The 27,417-nt window shown below is 43.9% G+C and overlaps 2 protein-coding genes across 6 annotated transcripts in view; both read right to left on the bottom strand.

Moving 5' to 3' along the window:
• Positions 1-408: 408 nt before the first annotated feature.
• Positions 409-3,808, bottom strand: SNTN (sentan, cilia apical structure protein). Its single transcript, XM_068202148.1, has 4 exons — positions 3,652-3,808; positions 3,017-3,051; positions 2,097-2,236; positions 409-702 (listed from the first exon to the last, which is right to left on the bottom strand). The coding sequence occupies exons 1-4, from the start codon at positions 3,759-3,761 to the stop codon at positions 544-546; spliced, it is 444 nt and encodes a 147-aa protein (XP_068058249.1). The 5' UTR covers positions 3,762-3,808; the 3' UTR covers positions 409-543.
• Positions 3,809-9,250: 5,442 nt separating this feature from the next.
• Positions 9,251-27,417, bottom strand: part of SYNPR (synaptoporin) — a 102,426-nt gene continuing 84,259 nt past the window's right edge. For all 5 annotated transcript variants that reach the window (XM_068202143.1, XM_068202146.1, XM_068202144.1 and 2 more), the window contains 3 exons: positions 20,247-20,445; positions 12,047-12,238; positions 9,251-11,031 (listed from right to left, as the gene is read on the bottom strand). In XM_068202143.1, coding sequence (XP_068058244.1) covers positions 10,765-11,031; positions 12,047-12,238; positions 20,247-20,445 — 658 coding nt within the window. In that variant the 3' untranslated portion in view covers positions 9,251-10,764. The remainder of the gene's footprint in view (positions 11,032-12,046; positions 12,239-20,246; positions 20,446-27,417) is intronic.

Below are 27,417 nucleotides of genomic sequence, written 5' to 3'. Positions count from 1 at the left end.
TTAGTGGCGGGGTGGAAACCACACAGGCTAAAATCAATCTTTACCTACGACAGCACAAGCTTTTGTGGTCATTGTCCATCGTGAAACCCATCACCGGTAATGCCCTGCTCAAGGCTGAAGCCCCCTGGGGTGACTGGGAGAGCCTGGGGAGCTGGGCAGCCCTGACTCCTGGACATTTTGGCAGCTGTCTCTCCATCATCTCCCACTACCGTAGGGAGAGGATGGAGATGTCTGGAGAGCCTGGGCTGCCCTTCCCTGGCATTAAACTGGGCTGGGGGTTGTCCCTAGCTGTGAACTGGTCTTGGACCAGCAGGAGCCAGTCACTCACTCTCCCAAAGCACAAATGTAGTGGGCACAAAGCCCTGAGCACTGATGCCATGGATGGTTCAAGAGAGGAGTAATTTCAGCCAGGTTTGGACACAACTTTATTCCATTTAAAAGGGACCAGCACTGGGTATCCAGGCACACAGTGATATCTCTGTGTATACCTCACTCATACTTTCCTGATATGGTGCCAGGCCATTTCTTCTTTAAAATCACAGATCATTTTGTGATTTTCACATTTTTGATCTCCTGCAGCAGGTCAGACATTAGAGTGAGACTGACTAAAATGATCATGAAATCTTCAAAATTAATTTTGTTCTCTGACTCTTCATCCAAGGAAGAAATTATTTCCTGGTATTTTGGTTTGTTTTCTTGGCCCTATGGAGGATTAAAAAAAAAAAAAAAACCAAACAAAAAAAAAGCATGAAGTTCCTTTTTAATTGCATCATTAGGGGAAAAAAAAAAGACATCTACCTATGTAAATATTAATGTATTTTTTATTTTCCCATTCAGGTTGTTATGTCCACATTTATATTAATCTTTCAAAAGGTAACCAAAGAAATTCAAACAGAAATATTATTGCAGTCAGAAAGGAGAACAACTAGTCCTCAAAGTTTCCATCGAATCCAGAATATATCTTTATGTCTAAAAGACACCTAATCATGACTGAAAATCTGACAATGATGATGATCTAGCTGGTAACTGCTAGGAAAAAAAGGGAGTCCTGTGTCTTGATAAAACTGGGAGGAGGAAACAACCAACTGACAACCCTCTTAAATTTAATATTCAAATATATACAAATACATATCGTGAAGGTCTCAGAAACTGTTGATTTTACAGGCATAACTTTCGTACTGCTACTCTTGGTCCTCTTGGGCATTCCTGTTGGAATGGATGATTAAAATTCTGTACCATATCTATTATTTATATTTCCTAATGAAAAAACCTTGCTAGAGTTTCAGGGTAGTTTTTTAGCTTAATAATTTCCAAGCCACCTCAGGATCCCAAGCTTAATTGCTTCCAGTAATATTTTCAATTCTTTTTCAACAAGGTGCCTAGTTTCTAATTTGGTGCCAATTTCCCCTCCCCAACCAGTCATGTGATTTTGTTATTTTTGGAAGTAAAGGTATTACCTCTCTCATTTACTTATTTGAACTCTTTTTTATTAGTCCTATATAGCTTTTCCTACCACATTTTTTTTTTTCTTCAGTATTTAGGAAGGGGAGAAAAAGCCCTGCAGGAAGTTTATAGCCACAAGTGCTGCTATGATGGTTTTTCACCATACCCAGCCGGGTGGGTGAGGGCTTTCTGCCCCTCTCTCCCAGGAACCCCACCAGTGACTGCAGAGAACACAGCTCCGTGGCAAAGGTTCTGTGCTGGTTCTGTGCTCTGGCAAACCACCAAACACCTCATTAAATGCCATGAGTTTCTTCTCTTCATAAAACCAGCCTCTTGTCATCATCCAAGGGTTTTAATTTGTTTTTTTTTTTTTTTTTTTTTTTGCAATTGCCCTGTTTTCATTAAAGAAATTCAAGCAGGCATCAGCCGTGGTTTGTTGCTGTCCCCCTCCTTTGGCCCTGTGTCAGACACAGGCTCAACATAAAGCAACTAAGTCACAGAATGTTTGTACCAAATCCCTAAAGTGTCACCTGGGGATTACTCCATGGACTGATGCTTGCCAAGCTGCAGGAGGGAGCCTGAGCTGCCATTCCTGCACCCAAAGTGCCCAGCCAGGGCTGTCCCAGTGCCACCCACTCAGTAGACCCTCTCACCTGTATGAAATGCCAGAACTGGGATTGCAGTAAGCTCTTGGTTTCAGATTTGCTGAGCTTGCTCTCAGGATCTGCATAGTTGTTATACACCAAAGCTGCTGTAGCAAAAGCCTTTTCAAGGTCTGAGCATTTTCTTAGAGCTGGAGGGAGGAAAAGTTTATCCCCCCACAAAAAAAAAAAAAAAAAAAAAAAAAAAAAAAGCTTTTGAGATGGAATTGAAAGGAATCTGTTAAAACTATCCTGGGTGGGTGGAAATCTGTGTAGTTTCATTAAAGTTAATGAGACTGAAACTGTTTGTACCCACAGAGGATCTGGCCCAGATTTTATCTGGAATGGGCCAGCAACATGGCTCATAGCCCATGCAATCGCACCCTGAAGGAAACTTTCCTTCAGAGCTAGGGCTGTGACACAGCATGGGGCTTGAGACCCATCTGGCCTATCCTGACCCTGGGCATCCAGCGAGGACTGCCACACCATGGGGACAGGCCATGGTGACCATCTCCTGGATGCATGTGGACTCCCAGAGACCTGTATCCAGGAAAACATGGCCCATTTGGAAGCCTGGCTGCACAGGACCATCTGTGTCTGAGCACCAGTGCTGCACTTCAGCATTATGGCACACCTGGGATCTGGGCTGGATGCATTCCCCCCTCGTGCATGACTCTGAAAGACTGCATGCTCACAAGCCTCTGTTAGCAGAGGTTACACAGATGATTTATGCTGTGATTCTTTATGAAAAGGCAAGCACAAAGGAGATGTAAACGCAGGAGTACATGGCACAGGGACCCATGAGACCCTCCTGACTTGCATCAGCTGAGGATCTGCACGGCCTCTGCAAGCCCTGTGACAGTGCCAGAACTTTCTGCACGTGGGCTGTGAATGACCTGAACCCCACAGGGGCAATGAAGGGCTCCCCTTACCTTGCATTGAAGCCAGCTGCTTGGCAATGGGTACGCTGGTGGTGAGAAAGCAGAGAGGCACAATTATCATTTGGTAAATTGTGTTGGGTATTGAATTTCTCCAAGAATGAGCTTGCTCATTTCTGTTTTATTTAATCACCCAGGAACTCAGGGCTTCCCAAGGGACAGTGTCTTTCCTTCAAAGTGGAAAGGAAAATAGCCTCTAAAAGAAGAACAAGAACATCACACAGCTTCTAATCACTCACCTAAGTGAATAGCCTGGAGTTGTTACTAAAGTTGATTATTAATTTTAAGTGAGGGACATTGCAACACACTTAATATAATTTCTTCATGAACATGAAAGAGGTCCCAGAGATTTCCCAGTTTAATACCCATTCCCAGAAAGTAGAGAAGGGTCAGCCATCCCCTCCTCACCAATGCTCTCAGTTTGGAGCAGGCACATAGCTTTTATTTCCAGCAGGACTCACATGCATGAGAATCTCCCCCCTGCTTTCAATCAAAACCTAAAACCTGCTTACCTTGTGGAATTGATAGAAACTAATTACAGAGCATGTGATAGAGACAAACACACCCAGATAATGAGTTTCCACACAAATGGCAGATCACCCAGATGCCATAACAAAGCAATGACTTACCCCTTGGGCATGCCTGCAGCAGCTGGGGGGCCTTTTTTGGTGGAAGCAGGAGCTGGCTGGCTGACTGAGTTCTGCTTCATACTGGGAACACTTGTTCTGCAGCCACACATCTCGAGGCCAGGGTGTTTGTGATCTCCAAGCAACTGAGTAATAGCAAGCAGGTGGATCGAAGCAGCCTGCTTGTAGCCATGCCTATCAATAATGTAAACACTAGCTGGGAATCCTGGAGCCAGTTAAACACACCAGTCTACAGCAGCCTCTGGAAGGCACTGCTGGGCTGGCAAGCAGTGGGGGTTGTACTTTACAGGGGAATTTGACAGAAGCAAACCCAACTCATAATGGAACATGGATCCTCTTAGATCTGTGGGGATGTAACTTTGCATCAGGAATAACTTTGACACTGCATCCATTCATCTATACAAATTATAATTTTAATGAGAAGCTTTCCCAGTGTGGGATAATGTAACTTGCCTAAAGCTATAAAGTGAGCTTTTCCTGCAGCCAGAGTCGGGATCCAAGCGTTTCCTAGTTCCTGATCCAGCATTTATCCTAGGTGAGCACACTCCTACTCCAATATTTATTCTATTTCCACGGCACAGTGCAAAGAGACCTGCTCTGCCTCCAAACCACTTCCAAAGCAGCACCCAGCAGGGAGCCTGGGCTGTGGTTCCCACCCGAACAGAGAGCGCTGCTTCCAAAAGCAGCACGGAGCCATATGGCAGAGCAGTCGCACATTAGCGGAACTGGAAGGGCTCCAATGAACTTTGTTATTTATTGGCATGGATGTTGCTATTAGAAAACACAGCTTGTCACACTGCCTATCTCCATGCACGGGCTCCTCTCTGCGGATCCTTTGCCTAGAGGTGTCTAGACAGGGCAACTTCAACTTAAAAGACAAAGCAGCCACTTTAATTCCAGGGTGGTCCGTTAATAGGTGGTGACTTCAGCTACCTCATCCAGCTCATCATTCCTGGTGAAAGGATAAAATACTGATGTTAAAACTGTCCATGATGAGACTTTATGTAACGGGACACACAAAGGAGACTGCAACAGATGGCCTAGAGAATTAAAATGTTTTCCTCATTTAGTAGAAGCTAAATTACTGAAGGCTAATGAATAAGGATGTTCACCACCTTACCGTTCCTGGATTTTAATTATCTTAAAAAGCATGGGAAAAGAGAACCTTTAATTTTCCATCTAAGAGTGTCATTACTCAAACAATTCAGAGGCTTTTTCTGAGAGGTTTAAGCTGTCTTAGATCTCTAGTGCATTCTTTAGGACTGGCTCATGAATAAAACAGAGCCTGTAATTGCAATGACGAAGCCAAAACACATATAATCAATGCTCATTATTCCATCAATTAACACACTAAAATTAAACAAGAATTCAGGCTTAGTAATCTGCCATCAGCTAAAAAAAAAAAAAAAGAGAGTCTTGATATCATGTTGAAGTGATAATTCTCTTTCACATCTGTTGAACTATACAAAGAGGCACGAAAAGCATTACATCCCGGTTAATATGTGGAATAGGGATGTTTGGTCTTAGCGTCCAAGGTAAAAAATGAGAGTGAGAAACAGACTCAGTTGCCTGTTTATCAGTGGCAGGCAGTACTGCGAGCGGGCTGGCAAACCCAGCCCTCTGTGCTTTGGGATCTTTCCACTGTAGATCAGATTTCAGCTCACAGTTGTTTTAATCTCACCGACTTTTGAGAGCCTGAGCTCTAGAACAGGTGATTTGCTTTGCTGGGGTAGTAGCAAGTTCAGACAAACCTGGGGTTCATTATCCCTCTAGGATACACTAATTAATGTGTGCAGGAGCGTTTGTGCCTGACAGATAAAGGGTAGCATGAGGATAACCCTTGCCTTTGCAGATGATCAGCTTTGAAGACTGAGATTTTGGCTGTGCGTGTTGCTCGAGTATTCTGGTCAGCAAGGTGTGTGTGGAGCCAGGCCATCTGCTCTGTAGCTATTTTGGAACACACTATTTTTGTTTGAAATATCCAGGTGCCTTTATTGGTCAATTTTTAGCATGTTTCACACGTTAACGATCCTGTCTGTGCAAAATACGCAACCTGCCACTTCAAACTGCAAAATCTTTACAGGCAGTTCGCTTTAAATAATTGTCACTGCAAAAAGCCACAGCCTCTGCTTCACTTTTGGTATTTCCCCCGAGTTTTCCTCTCCTTTTTCAAGGAAATGCCTTTTGCATCTCAGAAGGCTGATGTTGTGAAACGTGTGTGTGTGTGACAGAGCCCTGACTCCCTTAGGGATGACCCTGGGCAGGGCAGGGGAGGGCTGGACCACAGCGGGCAGGATCCAAGGGACATTGGCACAAGGGAAGACCTGAAACGGGAGAGACACTCACACCTCCCGGCCGCTCAGGCTGCATTTCAGCAGCAAAGCCTCCAGCAGCTGAAGGAGAAGAGCTGCTAACTTGCACCCAGGCAGGTAATAGCTTGAACTCTTCACCCAGAGAAGCTGTGGCTGTCCCATCCCTGGAAGTGTTGAAGCCAGGTTGGACAGGGCTTGGAACAACCTGGTCTAGTGGAAGGTGTCCTTGCCCGTGGTAGGGAGGATGCAACCAGATCAACTTTATTCCTGAAAATACTATTGCCAAGTAATTTTCCCTCTGAGAAATATTTTATTATTGGACATTTAGACTTCAGAAAGGCAGCTATATTCTTAAAAAAATGGAATCTCATTAATGGGGGACGCAACAATAAAAATGTAAGAAAAGAAACTAAATGCAACAGACAGGATGCCTCCCCACTGAACTATTAAAATTTCATACTGAAATGCTAAGGTCTTCATAATAAGGATAGATGTCATTGACAAATGATGGGATAATTGGCACCAGATATATTAATAGAAAAATACAAATTATTGATGATGTTAGAGAATTCCAAAAGGAAAAGCTCCTGGGTTTAGCAGAAATAGGGAATAAAAAGAAATCCTAAAAAAGAATATTGAAGTAAGGGAGAGCACGAGCTAAGTAGACCATCCACTCACATACATAAGGAATTTTGACTCAAATCAATCTTAAAACTAGTGGACAAAGGACTAAATGCTTATGACATGATATGGCATAAGGAGAAGAACTTTTTCAGAAAACAATTAAATAATACGTGGCAATTTTTAATCAGTAGTTCTTAATCTGTCTGTTAATATTAACTGTGAAACTCTGGAGATATTGTCAGGACCAGACTACAGGGAGGTGCAATGCGTGTTGATGCCACTGCCTCTTATATCTGCACAGTTTCAGCCAAGATTGATTCAGGGCTACAGCCTGGATTGCTCTTCCAATTTGAGAGCATATAAAGATTGCAAATAATTAACCTAATTGGGTCAGGCCATTGTAGCATGAATTCATGCAACAAGAGCACAAACTTTCTCCAAGTCTTAGCCATCACTAAGGCTCTGTTATGTGCAGCTCAATGGCCACACTGAAGGAGATTTGGTCATCAGGAAAAATATCACACACAAAAACCCCAACCCCACCCAGGCATGGCAGAGCCCCGTGGGCTGTATTTGCATCTGAACTCATCCTTGTCTCCTTGATGTGCTGGGTAGGAAGTGAAGCAGGCTGCAGAGCCAGTGGTACCCAGAATTACCCTCCCTGCCCTCTCCAGCACCTTCCCATGGAGGGCATTGATGCTCCAGCTCTGCAAAGCGCATCCCCTCCCCAGCCAAGAGCAATGGGGGAAACCCCACACCAGCAGGTGAACATGACCCTCCTTTGGTCTCTGAGGCACCTGGAGAGAAAGCCCTGTGCTCCCCCATCCCCACCACACTCACCAGATGTACCTGCCTCTCACCCATAGCTTCACACTTGAAAATGCAAACATGCTCCTAACTTGGGTAGCTGAGAAATGGGCTATAAAGAGAAACACATGGGAAAACAGGAGGGACAGCACAAAGATCAAGGAACATGTTTTTCTCTCCCATGCTGACCTAGTTATTTAACTAACTGGCAGAGATACTCTAATGATGAAGCAGGAAAGCAACGAGGCTGCCAGCAGCAGTTTCACAAAGGATGCTCAAGTTTACTTTGCTATTTGTCTTAAATCCAGGTAACATCAAATACAGTCTTTTTCATAAATTGCTCAACCCTTGGCTATGCAGTTACCATCCTCAGCTGAAATAAACTTTCAATTTCTCAGTAACTGCAAAAGGATGTGATAAGACTCAAATCTAGAGGAAGACAGAGGAAACATTCAAATACATTTTCTTACATAACACAGACAAGTGCATGCATCATTTTTATTTTCACTTTTGCTGCTGCTGTTTTGCTTATTAATCTGAGAAGCTATAGATAAAGAGATTTTTCTTCCCTTCTAATTCAGAGTGAAGATTACGGTCCCCAAAGGGTAACAACTGGCTCAACTGTTCTGTACAGCAGCAAGGAGCTGAGGTACCTGTAAAGATCTGGCCAGCTAGGTAGAGCAAGGGCAAGTCTTCCATGAAAATATGTGCCTCTTACACTACTTTTTGTTAACTCTTCCACCAGTTCTGCCCTTCATGAGAAAACCTTAGACCCGGAGTTACACAAATAGTACCCAAAATATGACATAAATTTAATTCTGTTCTGAACCCTGTATTAGAAACTGCCCTTTCTCCAGGGGTGTGAACTCCAGAAAGCTGCAGTCCTGTGCTCAAATAGTTACACAAGAATTTTGTCTGGTTTGAAATGCAGGAATAAACCAAAGCAAAACTCATTTCCATCCCTAAGCATTGGATAGAAAAGTTTAGGAATGGGACCCTGCTGATTTGGGTGGAAAAGTTCATGAAGAGAAAGCTTCATGAAGCAAAAACTATTTCTGGTGGAGAAGTTTAGATATGGGAGCTCAGTTTGGGATATTCCTCATCAACTAATAGAAAGGGAATTAAAAAAAAAACCAACAATAACAAATAAAAAAGTAGAAGCAGGAATATGTGGGAGAGGGTATGAAGAGCACACATCCCATCACACCCCTTGCCAAACACACAGATTTCACTTTCTCCTGACTTGCTGATGTCTAACATTTTTCCAAACTTAAAAGAAGAAAAACAAACCAACCAACCAAAACAACCACCTCCCCAAACAAACAAACAATCAAAATCCAAAACAAACAACCAACCCTGAAAACCAAAAACCAACCCAAATAAAAAAACCCCAAACAAATTAACTAAGAGCCAAAATGACATTTTTCATTAACCCAGAAAACTATATTTTGCCCTCATTTGGAATAGGAGAACATTTAATATTCCCGTTTGTTTTCTCTACATCTCACACATAGCTTTCCAGAAATCCTCAGAACCGGGATGGTTAGCACAGTACTGGGCTAGTCCTACTGACAGTGGAAAGAGAGGTGAAGAGGCAGGCAGGTATTAAACTGCACACTTTTAATTTTTTTTAAAAACTTGTGATACTGACCTTTAATGACAGGTGTCTGCAGAAGTGTTGTACTCCACTGTACATTAAAACAATCCCCATTAAAGTGTTGGAAAACAGTAAGAATATGACCAATAAGGTCAGGCACAGGATCAGTTATTTTTCTTTAATAGTTATCTCCATTATTTGGCAGTGACATTTCAATATTAACATACTCTGAAAACATGCATTGTATGCAATAACTTTATTAGGGTCAAATAGATATCACAATATAGATTCATCCACTGAGTAGCCATAAATTGGTTACAACAATCATAGAAGAGACTAAGCTGTTTTAAGCTAAGATGCTTTCAACATTACAGCTCATACAATAAGATTATATACTGATACACTTTGATCTAGAAATGCAGATGATCAGTTTTGATTAGTACATTGTGCTTCAGGCTTTTGTTTGTGTCAATGCATCCCATATGCTGTAGTGAGGGAGGGTTGAATTTCCCAGGGAAGAATTCAAACAGGCTACAAGTCTGGCTCTGGCTCTTTCAGGATGAGTTCCTCTGAGCCTGGGTTATTTGGTCAATCCAGTTACATTCTCCATTAGCACCAAGCTAGCGCTCAGAGCAGCAACCTAACAGAGGGATATCTAACAATCTTGAATCAGCACGGACAGAAAGGTTTTCTCCTCATCAAAGGGCATAAAGGAATATTTATGCTTTGTATGGTCACAACGATACGTGCGCTTTTCATGTTGCTGTATCAAGCAACAGGGTGTTTCCACATGATTTTGTATACTGATATCTGCACCTCTGTTATCTTAGTTAAATAAATACCTTTGTAAACATATAACACAGTTACTTGGTCCTTATTCTCCACAGCTCACGTTAAAAGATTCACAAAACATCCATAGAAATAGTGATTTATAGAAGGAATACTTAGCTGAGTTAAATGGAATAAACATTGGTCAGGTACCATATATACTACTGAATGCCATTTCAAGGAAAAACAGTTTAGTTACAAAGCATTCAGAACTTGGGTAAGCCATATATTCAACTCTGCAAAATATATAAAAGATGCATACTTCTTTTAAACAGACATTTAACAAAATGTAGTGGCAGAAGTCGAGAAGTTCCATTTACACAGTCCAGACATTTGGTAGTATGAAACTGCTTATCCATGCACTAAATTACAGATGGATGACTCAGTTAACTGAAATAATAGTAAAATCTTCTGAAACAAAAAGGTATAACCAAAGCAAACTCTCTGAAGAGTCACAGACAGGCAGTTCTGAAAATTTAGGTGCAATGTTACATGCATGGATATACAGAATAATCTGTAGAAATCATAGTAAAACACTTCCGTTTTTCACCAAAATGCAGAAGGAAATTCAATTATATTATGCATATTAAATACTACTGACTTGAGGCTACAAAAAGCTTCTACCATCTTAACACATACAAAACTACCATAAAGTTATCTCTACAGTACGTACTACAACAGCAACTCCAGGTCACTGGCGAGGAGCACATCCCCTGTGTCTGGCTAGTCAGGGAAAGAAAGGCCAACTCCAGCCCACTGGCCACCTCCCATCTGCCAAAGGAGGTGGGCTTAGACCTTCAATGGACATTAAACACCGTGTTGTAGTATTAATTTATGTAGAACCCTTAAAAATCTGGTGCCACTGAAACTTGAGACCTGTTAAACTCTCTACTTGCGAGGGATGCAAGAGCTTGCGTTGCGTGAACCCTAAATTTGATTAGCGAAGGAGGTTGGCCCGCTCTGCCCATAGCTCTGGGACTGGCCATATTCACCCACCTGGCCATAGGAGCCTGGCTGGTTGTAGCCACCAGCTGGCCCGTAGCTGTCTTGGTTGTAGCCACCTTGGTTGTAGCCACCAGGCTGCTTCTCCATGGTGTCCGCAGGGTGCCGCTGGCCTGAGGAATGCCAGCCCGTCTCCTTAAACACAAACCAAATGTTGCCTGCCCAGAGGATAAAGTTCAAGTAGCCAAAGACCTGGGTGGGAAGAACAGGAGCTCGTTACCAGCAGCCACAGTCTCACAGCTCAACCTAATGTTATGGACCCTGCATGGTCCTGGGGAAGGCAAAGCTGCTCCCAACCCCTCCTCCCCAAGGACAAGAGGAAATGGCCTCAAGTTGTGCAAGAGGAGGCTCAGATTGGTTATTAGAAAAAAATCTCTTCACTGAAACTATTGTCAAGCACTGGAACAGGCTGCCCAGGGAAGTGGTGGGGTCACCATCTGTGGGGTAAGTGTAGATGTGGCACCTGGGGATATGCTTTAGTGCTGGACTTGGCACTGCTGGCTTAGTGGTTGGACTCCATAATCTTAAGAGATCTTTTCCAACCTAAATGATTCTATGATTCTCCCAAAACCCGCAGGAAAATTTTCTCAGCTTTGGAGCAAATTCCCAAATTCACCTCCCTTAGCTGTAGCTCACAAGGCATCTGCTTTGCTTTTTGTTTCCAAAAAAAAAAAAAGTTTGAGTTTTTAGAGGAAATTATTTTTTGTTTGAAAACATAATCTAGTTTAAAGAAGTTGTGGAAAGATAAAATTGAAAGAAACTAATTAAAAAGAGAGCTCTTAATTGGTCAGGTTGCCTAGAGGGATTTTTTGTGTTTATTTTTTTTAATGTGCTGAAGTCCAATTTTATGTTGCTTTTTTGAGGATTTTTAGAAGAATCTGTAAGGCACTAACATTTCCTTCTAAAGGAGCACACAGACCCCTTTGCAAAAGAGTTGCAGCGAGCAAGTTAAAAGCAGAGGGGCGGCCAATGCACTTGGACAGACACTTTGCCTTCTCCCCATCCCAACCCTGCACACACACCCTGCTGCTGCTCCATGGCAGAGCTGCTGTGAGTCACAGCCTGCCTTTCCCTGCAGCAAGACTGCACTTCCAATTAAATCATGTCAGCTAACTGGTTTACACCAGTCAATTTAGGTCAATACACGGGTAAAAGATGAAAATACATTGCAAGGTAAGGGTGAACAGCAGCGATCAAAGTCACTTACAACCGAAGTGTTGAGGCTCGACATAACAGGGCTGCGAACAGGCAAGCATTTGTTGGACTGCTGTTTGCAGGCAGACATCAGCAGCAGCACTTCATCAGGGTCAGTTGCAACCTTTACATCTGACAGTCCTTTAGCCCAAGCAGATGAGCTCACTAGCCACAAGAATGAGAAGACCACTGTCACAATGAAATCCTAAAAGACAAATTAGTTAGAAGCATTATACTGGTGTGTCCATTGGAAAGGAAAAAATATTAAAAATCACCAGAAAACTGAAAGCTTTCATCAGAGGAGAGAAATACCAAGAGCTTGTTACTTAGTGGAAGGTTGTGTTACTGTCATCACCCACAGAGCTAATTTTCAGAAGTGCTTGACACACCTAATGGGGCAGAGCCCCTTGGCTGACATTTGCACCTTTGGCCTTGAGGCAAGATTCCCACAAACATGTGGCTGGTACCCAGGATGCTGAGCTGCCTTGAAAATGTGGCTGTTCACAGCACCAGGCTGATGCATTGGGATGAATTACAAACTACACACGCCTGTAAAGAAGCTGGGCCCTCCTGACAGCTGGGTCTTGCCCTGGGTACTCCTACAGACAGTCGGGGTGGGTTTCCAATAGGAGGTGTTTCTCTCTTAGGGAAAACCTGAAATTGGCTAATCCTCAGGTACCAGATGAGGAGTTTTCTCACCAGCCACAGGTAAGGCCAAATGTCCCTGCTGCATAAGCCATGCAGCCACTAATTACCATGAGTGAGCACATAAACAGCAAGACTTGCCAAGCAGACACTCCTCCCTGGCCTGGTAAAGCATGGTTCCTAATTCCCATCCACGTGAAAAGAGGGGAGAAGGTGGGGTGGTCCCTCCAGGTTCCAGCAGCTCTGCTCTGATCCACTCTGCTCACTTTCCCCTTGAAAGACTCTCAGGAGCATGCTCAGGGATAAACTTCTCCTTGTCTTAGCCAGAACAAGTGGCCAAGTGACACTGTTGTTGTGTGGGCTTGGGGGAAAGGAGGGAGGAGGTGTGATTTTTCAAGCTTTCTTGTGTCTTGCTAAAACAGAAGAGCCTTTCTGCTGTCATATTTCATCCCATCTGTCAGCCCACAACAGATGGCAGAGGTGCCAAAGTCTAACATACCACTAACTGCATCGCTGCGTCTTGATATCCCACCTCTCATGGGGCTGTTTCCCCTTCCCCCTTGCAAATTAAAGGTGTGCATGGAAGGAAGGGAAAACACTCATTAAGAACCCAGTGTTTCAGGTTGCTTCTCAAAGAAATAAGCAATCCCTAGGTAACACCACTCTCATCTACAAGTACACCTGACATCTGGGGAAGGAGCCCTCTGTGGCACCACAGGGGTGGAGGGCGCGAGCCCCCGTCGCGACGGACGAGGCACCAGTCGATAAAGGGAGCCATGAACAAAGGACGTCTCCACTGACGCAGATGGGATTAAATTAACTGTGCTTGGATGCCTTCCCAAAGGATACATCCTTCTCTTTTAACAATTTGTTTTCTGCAGGCCTATGTCTGCCACCGAGCTCTGAGTTCTCTGACCTCCTTCATGCTGCCCAAATGGGCTCTCTTGAAGACCGTGAAGCCCAGGAGCTGACAACTCCCTTAACACCCAAAGAGACTCCGTGTGGGCAGAGGCATATAGCCCAGAGTAATTCTTCTTCTCAGGGAGATTTCCAGCAAAAGAAATTATTGTATCTCATATGACTTAGCAGTGAATGAGAAACAGATTCCTAGAGGCAACAGTTCAATTGCAAACATTCCCTAAAAATTCCAGCTGGTAGAAACACGAGATGTCTGCTGAGCTGTGGACGATGATGGGAGATGCTCTTTATTTGCTGTGAGGTTTGACATGCTATCAACCCAGATGCCAAGCCCCCATGCAGTTTCAGACTGACACAAGAGATGGGGACACAGCAGAGTTTTGGGGAATGTATTTTCCAAATGACAAGCAACCCTCTCCCAACGCCACCACACTTGAAGCAAACTAAACCCAGCTCTGTAATCAGTGCACTGGTAGTGTCAATTAAAAAAATGCATAACAGCAGGTAGAAATTTGATGCAAACAGAGACAAACTGACTAAAACTAATGCAACACAGGAGATCAAACTTGCTAAAAAGAGAGAAATTTTAAAAACGAGCAAAGTTCTTGAAGCAGGTGACAGCAGCAGGGGTACAGACCTGCTGTTGAGCTTCCAGGCCCTGACCCCATGTTGGAGAGGCTCATTGCACAAATTGCTGCATCTGCATGATGCAGTCTGACTGCTGGTATAGCCCATGTCCTGGGCTATAAGTCCTACCAGAAGATCCCATGGCATTGTGCAGTTGAGGGGATGGCCCTAAAGGCATCAAGTATTTCATGTTATTTCTCAGGTCTTGTCTTCCCCTTCACACCCCATGTTCCATCCTTCTCCTGACTTCCTCGGCTCCCCTGTGCCAGGGTGTTCACAAGGTCTAACACCCTGCCCTCTGTGCTATAAACTCCCCTATTTCAGAGCAGGTCAGAGCCTTGGGGAAAGGGTTCTTGCTCCTGGGGTATCAGGATCAGCTCTTGTATAGAGAACTCCCGAAAACTGTAAAGTCTGGCTGGGTGCAAGAAACACACCGGACCAGAAGTGAAAGATGGCATGGCCGGACTCAAAGAGGAAACCATGCAGCCTGGCCAACAGCTGGCCAAGGAGACAGGACAGGAAGGCTAATGGGACACTGGGATTTTTTCAGTAGGTGTTCTCATCAGGGCTACTTGGCCAGACTCAGGCTCTCAGAGGACTTTTTCTGCCTCCTCTGTACAATGCAAGGAGCAAAATGTATGATTCTATGACTAGAGTGAACTCACATCTTCCTATTTATGTTGAATCTTTGTGAACCTTCAGCTTTGGCTGGAACTTGAACCTCTCTTGTTTTCAAGTGGGTTTGCATTTCTGGCTGAACATTTTCACAGCTCTGGGTGGAACAGAGTTACAAGATAATGACATGCTGAAAATAAAAGTGAATTTCAAGCTAAGCTGTTCTGTGGCTTAATGTCTATCTGGGGAATTTCTCCTTGGTAATTAAGGCCAGAGTGCCTGCATACTGAAACATACTAAAACAAATCTTGCATTTCAATGTTTAATATCCCTATAGCACGGGTGAGTCTTCTTTTCCTTTAGAACCAAGTAATTTTTTGTAGTTGCTCTCTTAGAGTGGTGTCCAGATCTCTTGAGTGTGTATTGTTGTACGATTACACTACACTCCTAATTACCAAGTTTCTCTCTCAGATCTCAGCTGAGATACTTTGCTCTGCCTACAGATGCCTTTGGGAAAGAAGGAAAACACGAACATGTAAAGAAAGGCAAAAACTGAAATTTAAAATACTCTGAATATACAAGGAGGGACTTTTTAAGATCCTGAAGTATGTGCAAAAAAAAAATCTTACTGCCTTTTTCAAGTTGAAACTTGTTATTACTGAGTTTGCCAAAAATGCCTACTTGGAACAATTTTATATATTACACATTTTAGAATAGAACTGTGAATGCCTTTTCTTTTTATAATAATTAAAATATTTCTCCTTGCTATCAAGCTACTTACAGGTTTTTACAAAATGAAAAAGGGGCAGCCTTTGAAAGGGGCAGTCACTTACAGTCACTTAAGCCTCCTGAGCACAGTTTTGGATTTCCCAGTGTCTGGCACAACCTCACCCAGCCAAGAGCCTCTGTAGAAGCTGCTCGTTCACTCAGAAAGGGACATGTTTCATCTGCTCCAAGCTGGTCAGTGGCTTCATCAGCCCCTGAAGCTGTGGCACACGTGTCCCTGCATGCACCCTGTGCCCTGCTCTCCCTCCCAGCCAAGTCTGGCAGGATGATCTTGGGCTGTCGTGGCTGCAAAGAGGCAAAACCTCAGCTCTGGCCTGGCCAGAGTGCTCCTGGCATCCCTCCTCCCTCACAGAGCTGCAGCTGCTGCCTTGTAACTGACTTCCATGCAGGGCTCATGCTACAAAACCTTTCCATTTGTGAAAACCCTCTCACACATTTACAGCCTCCAAGGGAGCAACTCCTTGAACGCTGAGGTCCATAAACCCTCCTAGTCAGAGCCTGTCTAGCACTGCCAACAGGTTTCATGGCAGCAGCAGAGGGAGATTTCTTTACCCAGAAGAGGCAAACCACTCCAAGGATTTGCTTTCACAGTCACAAACACCCTAAAAATGCAAGAACTACCCCAGCAAGAGCCACAGCCCTGGTCCCAGCCAGGAAAGCGGCCAAGAGCAGATTGCCGCAGGCAGCAAACGCCTTCCCACAGTGGCATTTTAGCTCTTTTTTGGTTTGAACGAGGTCCCACCCCAGATTTTCTGCCGAATGAAGCTTTGAAATAATTACATGCTTCTTGCAATAGTGTAAGGCCTTGCAAGCTTGCTTCTGGCAGGGAAGTGCAGAGCCTTTCAGGAGGTACCAGCATGTACAGCAAGGTCACCCTGGATTGTGCTTTAAAAGAAGATGACAAGAGCCAGCTGAAAGAGCTCTTTGAAATGCAAAGAAATATTCAGGTTCTTCCTAAATTCATTTTTCAACTGTAAAGGATTCAGTCTTTGTTTTTATAGACGGGTCTTTATTCTTTTCCTGTCTATTTTTTAGACAACTGGACACTGGTGAGGATGTACAACATGTTTAATCAAAGAGGTGTCCAAAGAGCAGACCTGAGTGTACTTAACTCACTCAATCTGCAACATATATAAGGAACCAAATGCCTTTCTGCATAATGTGATTATTCATGGGAGTCCAGATGCAAAGGAAAGATCTCATCTTCTTAAGATATAAGCATCCTTATGCACCATAAGAATGAGATTATCAAGTAAACGCTATAAAAATGAAATATCTCTTTTCAGGGCTATGTCAGTCATCTTTCTTGGCTGAATAATTTTATGCTTTTATATTAATTGACTGGAATATTAATAAGGTGATTTATATTTATACATGAATGCATGTGGTTCCTCATGGCCAAGCTATAACTTCCCAGAGACAAACCTGAAGGCACATAGGGTTGTCAGCATGTGGATTTTAAATGGAACACATATGGGGCAAAGAAACCATAGGAAAAGTAAGAAGCCTGAGTGATGGGGACTGATACACATTGACTGTGACTGTTCTTTCTTTTCTGAGAGACATATGGAAGCATCCTATCCCTGATCCCCTACAATTTCAGCACAGCTGGGTTGCTTACTCTCTGCTTGCAAGAAGCTCCAAATGTACAGACCTGAAGCAGAGCATCAACACAGGGGCCTGGGCTGGCAGACCCAGCGTGCAGCTCATCCCTGCTCTCATCACAAACCAGCAGTGCCTCCCCAGGTATGTGGTGTTAAAGTGGAAACCAGCTTAGGTTGGTTTGGTCTGAGAGATGGGGATGTACTGAAAACTGGTGGCATTTTGTACACTGCGTTCTTTAAAATCTAAGTCACCACCTCCAATTAATTTCTTTTAAAAGTTTCTGGTTCTTGAGCACTAATGAGTCACTTGAGAAGCTGCCTTGCCCTTGTTGTACCCACCAAGGTGAGACCCCAGCTCCTCGCTGCACATGTGCACCATGTGGGAGTTCACCATGGAATGAAAATAACAGCTGTGGTTTGCAGAGCTCAGAAACACACAGCATGTTTCCATGAGGTACTGAATCCCTGGTAACCTGCTCCTTGTTCCTTCAGAAACTGGGAATCCAAGGCCCTCTCTTAGGTTCATCTATCTGTATGAACCCCCCAGAGGATCCCTCAGGGAGCCAGCACGGGAAGCAGAGGGTGTATAGTGCAAGGACTCATCAGCCCCTGTGGGAATGGATGAGTAACACACCCCTGTGTGACCAAAAGGAAGACTTTTATCCCCAAAACCTGACAGGCAACATTAGCAACAGAAATGGCTTACTGCATAGTGAATAAACACACCACTGCCATCCAAACAGACAGGGAGGAGTTATCTGCTTCTCCCACTGGAAATATTTCCTTGCTATCATGCCTCACTCCACACTGAATGCTAAAATATTTTTCCACAGTTAAAGTGATGCTTTGCTTGAGATCTCAGCACCTGCAATTCATTTCCCTGTATCTGTATAAACAAAGTAAACTTGAAACAGTGACTGAAATTTTCCTTGCAAGTTTCTTGTGATTAATGGTCATTAAATTCCTTATAATGGTATCTTCTGTTCCCAGTCAGGCTTCTGCAATCTGGTAATGCATTGATGGTGTTCTGACTGCCTGTTCAGGGGCCTTTTGAAAAACTACTATAAAATTTCAAGTGAAAGGGGTTTTTTCCTCTCTCGACTTCTCCTGTCATACTCATTTTTCAAATCCTGAAAATTTGTCGGGAGAAAAGGCAGCTCTGAGAGGGTGCTGCTTAAAGGCAGATGTCATCCCAGACTGAGAAAATATGAAGCCAAGAGGAAGTACAAGGCTTAAAACAGGAATGGTTTTAACTATGAAATTGAGATCAGGCACTGCAGCAGAAGCAAGGATGGATGAAACTATCATCTTCAAACTCTTCACTAAGAGAGAAAAACTGGTAGTCTGATAAAGGTGCCTGATGCACTGATCCTGCCTGGTGATGAAACAGAACAAAGGCTGCCCTGCCTCCTGCACCAACACGTGCTGCACCACAGATTTCTGCAGCATTTTCTTTGGAAGGAACAATCTCAGGGATGAGACATACTCACACATCTGATCTGATACACGTCAGTTCAGAGCAGCATCTGCCTGGAGCTGGAGGATACATTGCCTGCCTCCTTCACAGAGCATGTGACATCCCTTAGGTGAGCGCTGCAGCCTTGAAAAGCTGGTTTTCACTCCAAGTTTTCTTTTTCCTTGACTGTTGAATTCCTCCTGGCTACAGCTGCCAGCCTTTTCTCTGGCTGGGGCTCTGCATTTTCCCTACAACTCTACTGCACAGTGGGACTCACACCTGTCCTCAAGCCAGGCTGTGGTGCTGCAATCATTGCACTGGAAAGTGTCCAGGGACACCAGCGAGGATGTGCTCCAGGCAAAAAAAGGTTATTTTTTTCTAAAAATGCCAAATACAACACAGCTTGCAGTGCACAGGATTTGCAGGAGCATTTGGCTGGGGAAGATGGGACTCTCCTCGTGTCAGGCACAACCTGACCATAACCCTCAGCCATTCCCAGAACCACTCACCAGCAGGAGCTACTTTTGCTGTAGGACAAACTCAAAAGCATCTTTATATTCTGAAAAAATAAGGTCATATAGCGTTGGTTTAAATACTGTGAAATTGCAAACAGAGGCTTTGGTAACAGACACTGGTTAAATTTAACCTGTAGATTCAATTACAATCCATTACACAGAACAAATTAAGTCAATGTGATGTTAATTCTGTAGCAGATTGTGCCATGCATCCTGTGACAGACACGACTGCAGCAGCTGTTTCAGGAAAGTCCTGGACAAAGGCAAGCGGCCACATCATGATGTGACATATTAACACTATTGTTTCCCTTTCCTTTTTCTATGGCTGCAGAGGATAATGCGGTTGGTCAAAAGTAGGAATTATTTTCTGCAAGAAAATGAAGATTGAAGAACTCTGTAACAAATCCTTTGATGAGACAGTTTGAAATGAGATCTCTCTTGATACCAAGATGAAGCAAGGCACTTTATTTATTTACTCTTTCTGCAGGGACCCCTTTATTTTGCCTGTTCTTTGTCTCCTCTGTGAGGATTTCCTTACATTTCCTCACCATTTTCTAGCACAGGAAAGGTCCCAGTGTTGGTTTGGCACAGCCTGGTTTTTGGTAGCAGGAGAGGGCCACAGGGCTGGCTTCTGTGAGAAGCTGTTGGCACCTTCCACCATGTCCAACAGAGCCAATCTCTGATGATATCCTCTTTCCTTTTTTCCCCACCAATGAAGCTCTGCTATCACAGACATAGGGCTGAGATCCCAATCCTGCTACCACTCAGCTACATCTTCATTATTTGTGTGATCTTCATCACTGTGGGCAGTGGGAGAGAAGCACAGAATTTCACAAGTACGTACAGGACTAAACTCCTCCGGCATACCTGCCTCCATTACCTTTGGTGTTAAAATATTACATCACCATTAAGATAAAAAAGCAGCAGGTGAATGCTTTGGGCAGCAGGACACCTGGATCTCCCAAACCATGCCAAAACCTCTACAACTGAAAAAGCAAGAGGTGAAGACCTACATCTGAAAACACTGCAAATGCTGCAAACACTTACAATTAAAGGCCCTCTGTTGTTCTCACGGTACTTGTTCTGGAAGAAGATATAAACCACAGTGGCAGCCAGCGAGTAGAGGAAGGCGAAGACCGCGATGGTGACGAAGAACTCTGCCGAAGAGGAGAAGTCCCCTATCAAGGCAAGCGTTTCCCGGCGCTTGCCTTCGCAAGTGGGAGCCTCAAAATTCACTTGATGCAACCTGGAAAACATCCCATAGAGCAGCAGGTGAAGTACAGAAAATGGAAAGTGTTATCTGAATAAAGATGAATACATTTGTTCTGTTTCATTCCTGATGCACACTGATCCCTGTGAATAACTGGCAGCTGTGGGCTGTGCTCCTCAGAGCCCTGCGAGTGCTAAGGTGAGACTGGGCACACAAACACATCTTTGAATCAATCCCAGAGAAAAGTTTCTGTTCCAGTGGTTTGGTACAACCCTCCCCTTCCTTTCTGGGGTTTTGCCATGGCAACAACTGAAAAAGGATAACATGAGAAACAATTTGATTCTTGAATTCTTACAATCCAGGCAGCAGAAAACAGGTCTTATCCTCACTACTCAGCCCATGGGATACCCAAGTTTGGACGTTCACAGATTCCTTGCATCAAATTGTCTGGTGCAGAGCTACCTGTGGCTGTTAGCCCATAGGGCTGCAAGCCACATAGTGCTTCTACATTAAAGACTTTTAAAATCAAGCTGCAGCAGAAATACACAACTTGAATCAAAGAAAAAGTCTGCATGCCCTGGTTTAAGCAACCTAAGCCCTAACTTTATACTCACACACTGTTTATCAGTGACTGAGCTAATAGAGTTATAATTCTGTCTGGAAGCTCCTGTGACAGACTTTTTTTCTGTAATAATTTCAATTTCTGATTCAGAAAAAGAAAGAGGATCCATGGAGGGGTCATTTTGGCCAGTCCTGTTGCATGGCCCAGATTCACATCAGTGGGGATGTGGAGCCCAATGAGGGATCACGTTGTTCTGCCCCGCACAGGCTGAGTTAAGGGGACGAAGCCAGCAGCAATTAAAGAACTGATGATCTGGTGCTGAGAAAGGATTAGGCCTTCTGGGAGACATTCCTCTGCTCAAGGGCAATTAATGTGTGCAACAGCAAGCCAATGGGAGCAGCAGACATAACTATATTTGGCTAAATAAAAAGTTAATTCCCCAGACAAAAACAAAGTACCCACAGCAGAAATCACAGAAGATGGATTAATGGACATTGGAGGATTGGATGACTTTTTGCTTTTGCTGGTTCTGATTAAATGTACCCAAACATGTAGGCAGAACCTTTTCATCAGTGGTTGATTAATAATGCCAGTTATTTGCCTCAGAGATTTTATTCCCTGTCATTGTAGGGAATGAGATGAAAACAAAAACCAAGTCTGCCCGGATTGCAGAGATGAGCAGTGGCTGAATCACCTTTCCAGCGTAAAGCCAGCAAAGCCTGATGAAATCTGAACACATGAGAGAGATCCTAATGCCAATGATCAGTTTCCTGACTTCACTGTCTTTATAGCGGAGTTTTCTTCCCTCCCCAGGAGCCCTGAAACACAGACTGGACAACATGTGGTGTTGCAAGTAGCAGCTCAAACTCCTGTGCATACCAAAGAAGAAATAACTTAGGGAATATTTCTACCAAGATTCAGATTTGGAGCCGCTGCCCACCCCTGTCCCTCTGTCTGTCTACTGTCAACACAGCCCAGTCTCATCATCAACAACCACCAACCTTTACAAAACATGGTAAAGCAACTGAAACCAGTTTCCTTTCTATTCTCTGTTTTCCTGACTGCACCTTAGTTGTGAATCACAAGCCAGAAAAAATGTTCATATATTAACACCCCACTTGTACCTTCCCAGCAGTGCTTTTGTGGCCAGGCACCTGTGAAGGATACGAGATCACAGAAACCTTCTTCCATCAAGTTATTTTTATTCACTTGCTGTTCCTTTTAGATTTCCTTGGTCTCTAAGAGGATGTGCAGTAATTGGTGCCTCTTGTGGCCACCTCACCTCTGCCAAAACAACTGAGATCTTTATTGTGCAAAGGGCCCTAAAATAGACCATGATTCAGACCTGGGAAGAGGAGCTGTGACAGGGAAGAGAAGTGAGGGAGCCAAGCCCTGTGGTGGTTAGGGTGGATGCTGACTTTACATGATACATCTGAAAAGTTTCTTTAAGGCAGGGGAGGATCTGTGACAGAAAATCGAGTTTCACTAACCAAAACTTTTTTGATCTGGAAGAGAAAACTCTGATTTTTTTACTGATGTTGCTGAATCAGCCTTTCTGGGGGCAGGATGGTTTGGTGATGACTCACAGAACATTAATTGCCTCTGCCTCTCACTTTTGATATAATTCTACCTGTTCTGTCTCTTACTTCCTCTGACTTAATCTTCTTTCATCTTCTCTTATCTCTCTGTGTTTACACCCCACCTTTTCCTTCAAGTCACCCTTGGCCAGTGTCCTCCTTCTGCTGCTTTTCCAATTTCCAGCACCACCCCTCCATTCCACCTGTGACTCTCCATTTGCTAAACGAAATCAGGAGCCCCAGGAATGACTCTTTGCAATCACACCCTTTGCACTTTGGTAACATTTGTTAGGCTGCATTAACAGGAATGATTTTCACTGATTGATGGGCAATGCAAATAAGGAACACAACAGTAATGAATTTACTTAATTAGGGAAACCTTTCCCCCTGTAAGTTCCTCCAGGGTTTTTTTGCCTTGTTCTGCACTGAGTATTGCTATTAATTCAGAAATAAAGCTCCTGACTTTGGAATGTGACCTTGCATCCCACACTCAGCAGAGCTGCACTAAGGTCATCCTCACTGCACATTGTTACCAGCACCATTGCCTTTGTTAACAGCAACTGCCATGGCCAAGCCACCCAGGCCTGAATTCCCTCAAACTCACTTCAGTCTGAAATAAGTCCACCAAAGGCAGTCAAGTTTCACTGATGAAGTCACAGTAATTAAGGGCTTCTGAGGTTTCTTCCACCACTAGGCAAACTTCCATTGCCGTGGGAAATATGATGACAAGACAGCTGTATTGTCTAGCTTGACAAGCTCAAAAGAGGGCAGGAATGCTTTACAGTGAAAAAGGGGATTTTTACATTGTTCCACAATAGTGAAGAGCAGTTACATTTTCAGATGCTAATTACCCTTGCTCTGAAAAGAATACATGAAGCCAGACACACTGAACAAAGCTACAGCTGTTACATGTGCATGGGGGAGCAAAAGCTGTGCTCTCTCCATGTGAATGTGAAGTTCCCTTTTCTTCCTGAACTTCCTCAGCACAATATTGAAGCCACAGCTTTCTTTTCATCATAGCCCTCCATTTTTTTTTGGAGCAGCTTAATTCCCCTGATGATCCTTGAGCATGAAAATAGTCATGAGCCAACTTCCCCAAAGACCTGTCTCACTCCACCAGCAGACAGAAGAGCCCAAGCAGAAGGGTGAGTGATCTCATATTGTCTGATTCACCCCCTTCAACAATGCACACAGGTCTTAGACTTGAAGCCAACAGAACACACAATTAACACAAGAATGTGCTCCAATGTTATCGATGAACCAGCATAGATTTCCTCTCCTGGGCTTTGATCAGTGTGTGGATTAAGAAATAACTGATAAAGTTCTGCCTCCAAAAATTCTCAATGGGGGTTAGTGTTTCTCCATTCCTTTAGTAGGATCTAGTGAAAAACAGGCAAAAAAAGGTGCTCTGTTTTGGCAGGTTGTCCTATTTTCTGAAAATAGCATCTTGTAATCCACCCTCCAACTTGTCTACAACATGCTGGAATAAAATCTGCAACACCCACACATGTGCTTGTAAAAAAAACCCCAGAGATCCATTATCTTTTCATTGGGCTGTATTTCCCCCCAACTTGTTTCTGGTACTGACACTGTCAATTGTCTTTACTGTCTGCAAATCCCTGAGAGAAATACATTGCTAGAAATGAGTTATTGCAGTAGTGCTTGCGGAGGGGTTTCTTGGGAAATGTTTATCTTAGCTGATAATCTCCAAAATGAGGGGAAAATGAAATTTCAAAATACAGTAGCGAAATGCTGACATGCACAGAGCCCCTCCACATACTGCTCTGTTGAGGCGCAAAAACATGACAAGGGTTTACATCTTCCTTTCTCTGGGATACAGAGTAAAGGCATTTCTTTTAGTTAGCCCTGAAAACACTGGAGTTCCCTCATTTCAGAGGACCATGCTGGTGTGCTTTGACACTGGTGCCTCCAGCCAGCCAGTCCCTGGGCAAATGTACCTTTTTGAGGTGCCAAATATGGATTTTTTGATAGGTTTAGTGGAAGAATACAAGCAAATGGGAGCCTTTCTTTACACAACAGAGCTCATCATTTCTGTAAAACTTCTCTAGAGATATTACCTACATTAAGAAAAACACTTTGGAAGTCATCTCTAATAGTCAGGTCAAAGCAGAAATCTGCCTGCAAATGAAAAGTCTTTAAGGTAACTGGGGTCCACTAACTCTTCCAACACTCTTCCCAGCCTGTTCTTCTCATTGCAAAGAACACATTCCCCAGTGCTGGGCATTCCTGAATGTTTGGTGTTAAAATCCTGGCTATCTGCAAGGCTGCTCACATGGCAAGGAACAGACTTCCTCCCAGGCTTCAGGAGGATGGATGGGGTGAGCTCTGCATTCTCCTCCTCCTCCTCCCCCTAGATCTGCTCTGCAGGGACAAACTCTGAGTGGGGGGACCCTGCAGCATCAAAATCATCACCCAGCAATTCCCATAGGATCTGAATCTTTGCACCCAGGCATGCAGGAGCTGCTGAAGTTAGTCTCAGGCAGACAGCCTGTTAATACCACATTTGAACACCTTGAAGCCATTAATGCTGAAGTTCTCTCCAGCCCTTCAAAGTCAAATAGCTGAGATGTTATTCAAGCCCTGGACAGCTGTGGGGATGCGATGGGGTTTGCCCCTCAGCAGGCCAGCAGCTGCCATGGAGGTGACTGCTCCCTGGCTCTTTTGCACCTTGTGCTATTCTGGTAAAAATCAGAGGTTTTTACCCTTTTGCTAACAATGACAAGACTGATTCTCACCCCAAGCTGCTCTCCAACAGCTCTTTTCCCAAGATGAAGAAATTATGCTTACTCAAGTATACCCATCCCTTACCTTTACATTGCCCATCTGTCATGACACACATCTCAGTGCTGCCTGCACATACCGCAGCCTTTCAAAACTGAGATGTTTATCCATCCTTCCTAACTATCCCAGCAGTTCTCCATACCTCACTCTACCAGCTGCCCCAAAAAACAACACCCTTCCAGACTCCACAGCACCCAAAGGTGCCTTCAGTACCCTCCTCCCTTAAAGAGCAGCACATTCATTTCCACCACATACCTGCCCCTAAAAAAATCTGTTCATTTTTATCTGGAGACAGAAAGCAAAATTAAAATTCACCATCTGACTCAGCAATCCAAGCCTGGTCTTTTGTTTCTTTTGTTTCTAGAGGAAGAAGGAATACAGTTGGCTGATCAAAGAGTATTTGAAAATATTTCACTTTGAACTTCTGTCCGCTCAATAAAATCTCTCCATTTATTACCAAAAAATGAATTCCAAAACCCACATCACTCTAGAATTATTCAACACTACCAGTCATTTCACACAAATACATACATCATCTTGCAAACATTTATTCCTAGCTCCTATCCTGGACATTTGAACATCCTAAAGATATTCCCTTTGTCACAGCTGACTTTAGTGGCTTATACCAATCCAAATCCATGTCCAGAGCAGCATGATAAAAAAAAAAAACTCCAGAAGGTGCTGCTGGGAAGCTAACCAGGAAAGCTGTAGCAACCTACACTATTTTCTGGTTTATGTCCAGTCAAAATAATAAAAAATATTTCCCTCCTAATACTTTAAATTTCCTAGCTTGCCAGGTTCCCAGCCCTCTCTAGCACATAGCTGTGCTGCAGATGTTTGGCCAGCACTATTTTCCTACAGTACTGGTTCATCAGGACAAACTGCCAGGCACAGCTGCTGTCCCAGCACACCACACTGTGTGTTGCACTGGGACAGGGGCAATTCCCCCAGAGCAGGCAGCTCAGAGCAGGTTCACCACAACGCCTACCCAGAGCTGAGCACCTCATGGGTCCCTCTTCTCCATCCCTCTACCCCACATTTAATTTCTCCTATTAAGACAGTGAGACTGAGACTCCCTGAGGTGCTCAGACCTCCAGGAAGAGACGCTACACAACCCTTTTGAGGACAGGTTCTGAAGGCACTGGTGGTGGGGAGAAGGCACTGGTGCCATACCCTCAGCTTGAGATCCCCCTGCAGGACCCACTCCCAGTGACTGTGTGCACAGAGCTCTTGGGAAACAGCCTGCACAACACTCCTGGGGGAAGAAACATCTGGACCTGTGCCAGCCGTGGGAACGAGCCTCCCCAGACGGTGCACGTAGCAGGAGTGCAAACCCTACTACTCCATCGTAGCACCAAAAAGCCAACAAAAAAGGCTCATTATAGAACACATGCTGCTGGGAGTGCTCGCAAAGCTGAGTGGGTGATCCCAACCCCACTTCCAAGCCTTATCCAAGACCCAGATTTATCTCCCAAGATAATTTCACAGCTCTTCTCAGGAACACATGCTGTGCAAGCAGAGCACAGTGCTCAAAGACATGCTCCACCAGTCTTTACAGCCCAGATACCTTCCCAGATTGGGCACTTACATTCTTTGTTGCACAGATTAGTGGCAATATACTCTTCACTGAGTATCTTCACTGATTTCCCTTCACTGAGCTATTTTCTTAGGACAAACTGCTTTCTAGTCTCTGGGAAACTTTGCTACTATCTCTAAGGAAGGTAACCCTTAATTATCTTTTAAAAAAGCCATCATGCTCATGGAACAAGGCAAATTATAGGACCTGGAAATGCCACTGGCATACATTTACATCACCACATAAATAACTATCCAGTGTTACCTGGTCCCATCATGATATCCTGGCTGAACCCATGGCTCTCGTGTCCCTCCTGCTGCCCTCTCCTCTGGACAGACATAGGAAACAGCTTCCAAACTAAGAAGCTCCTATCAGAGCCAAAAAAAAAAGCTTCCATATGGAGAAAGATCTACAGAAATCTAAGCATCTACAAATTAAACACAAGCAGTAGAAATCATAAAGAAAAGGTCTTAAAAAGTCATTGCATATAA

The sequence above is a fragment of the Anomalospiza imberbis genome, chromosome 11, assembly GCF_031753505.1.
Source record: "Anomalospiza imberbis isolate Cuckoo-Finch-1a 21T00152 chromosome 11, ASM3175350v1, whole genome shotgun sequence".
NCBI classification, from domain to species: domain Eukaryota; kingdom Metazoa; phylum Chordata; class Aves; order Passeriformes; family Viduidae; genus Anomalospiza; species Anomalospiza imberbis.
Note: the sequence above shows the minus strand (reverse complement) of the source record. Positions and strands in the feature narration are given on the sequence as shown.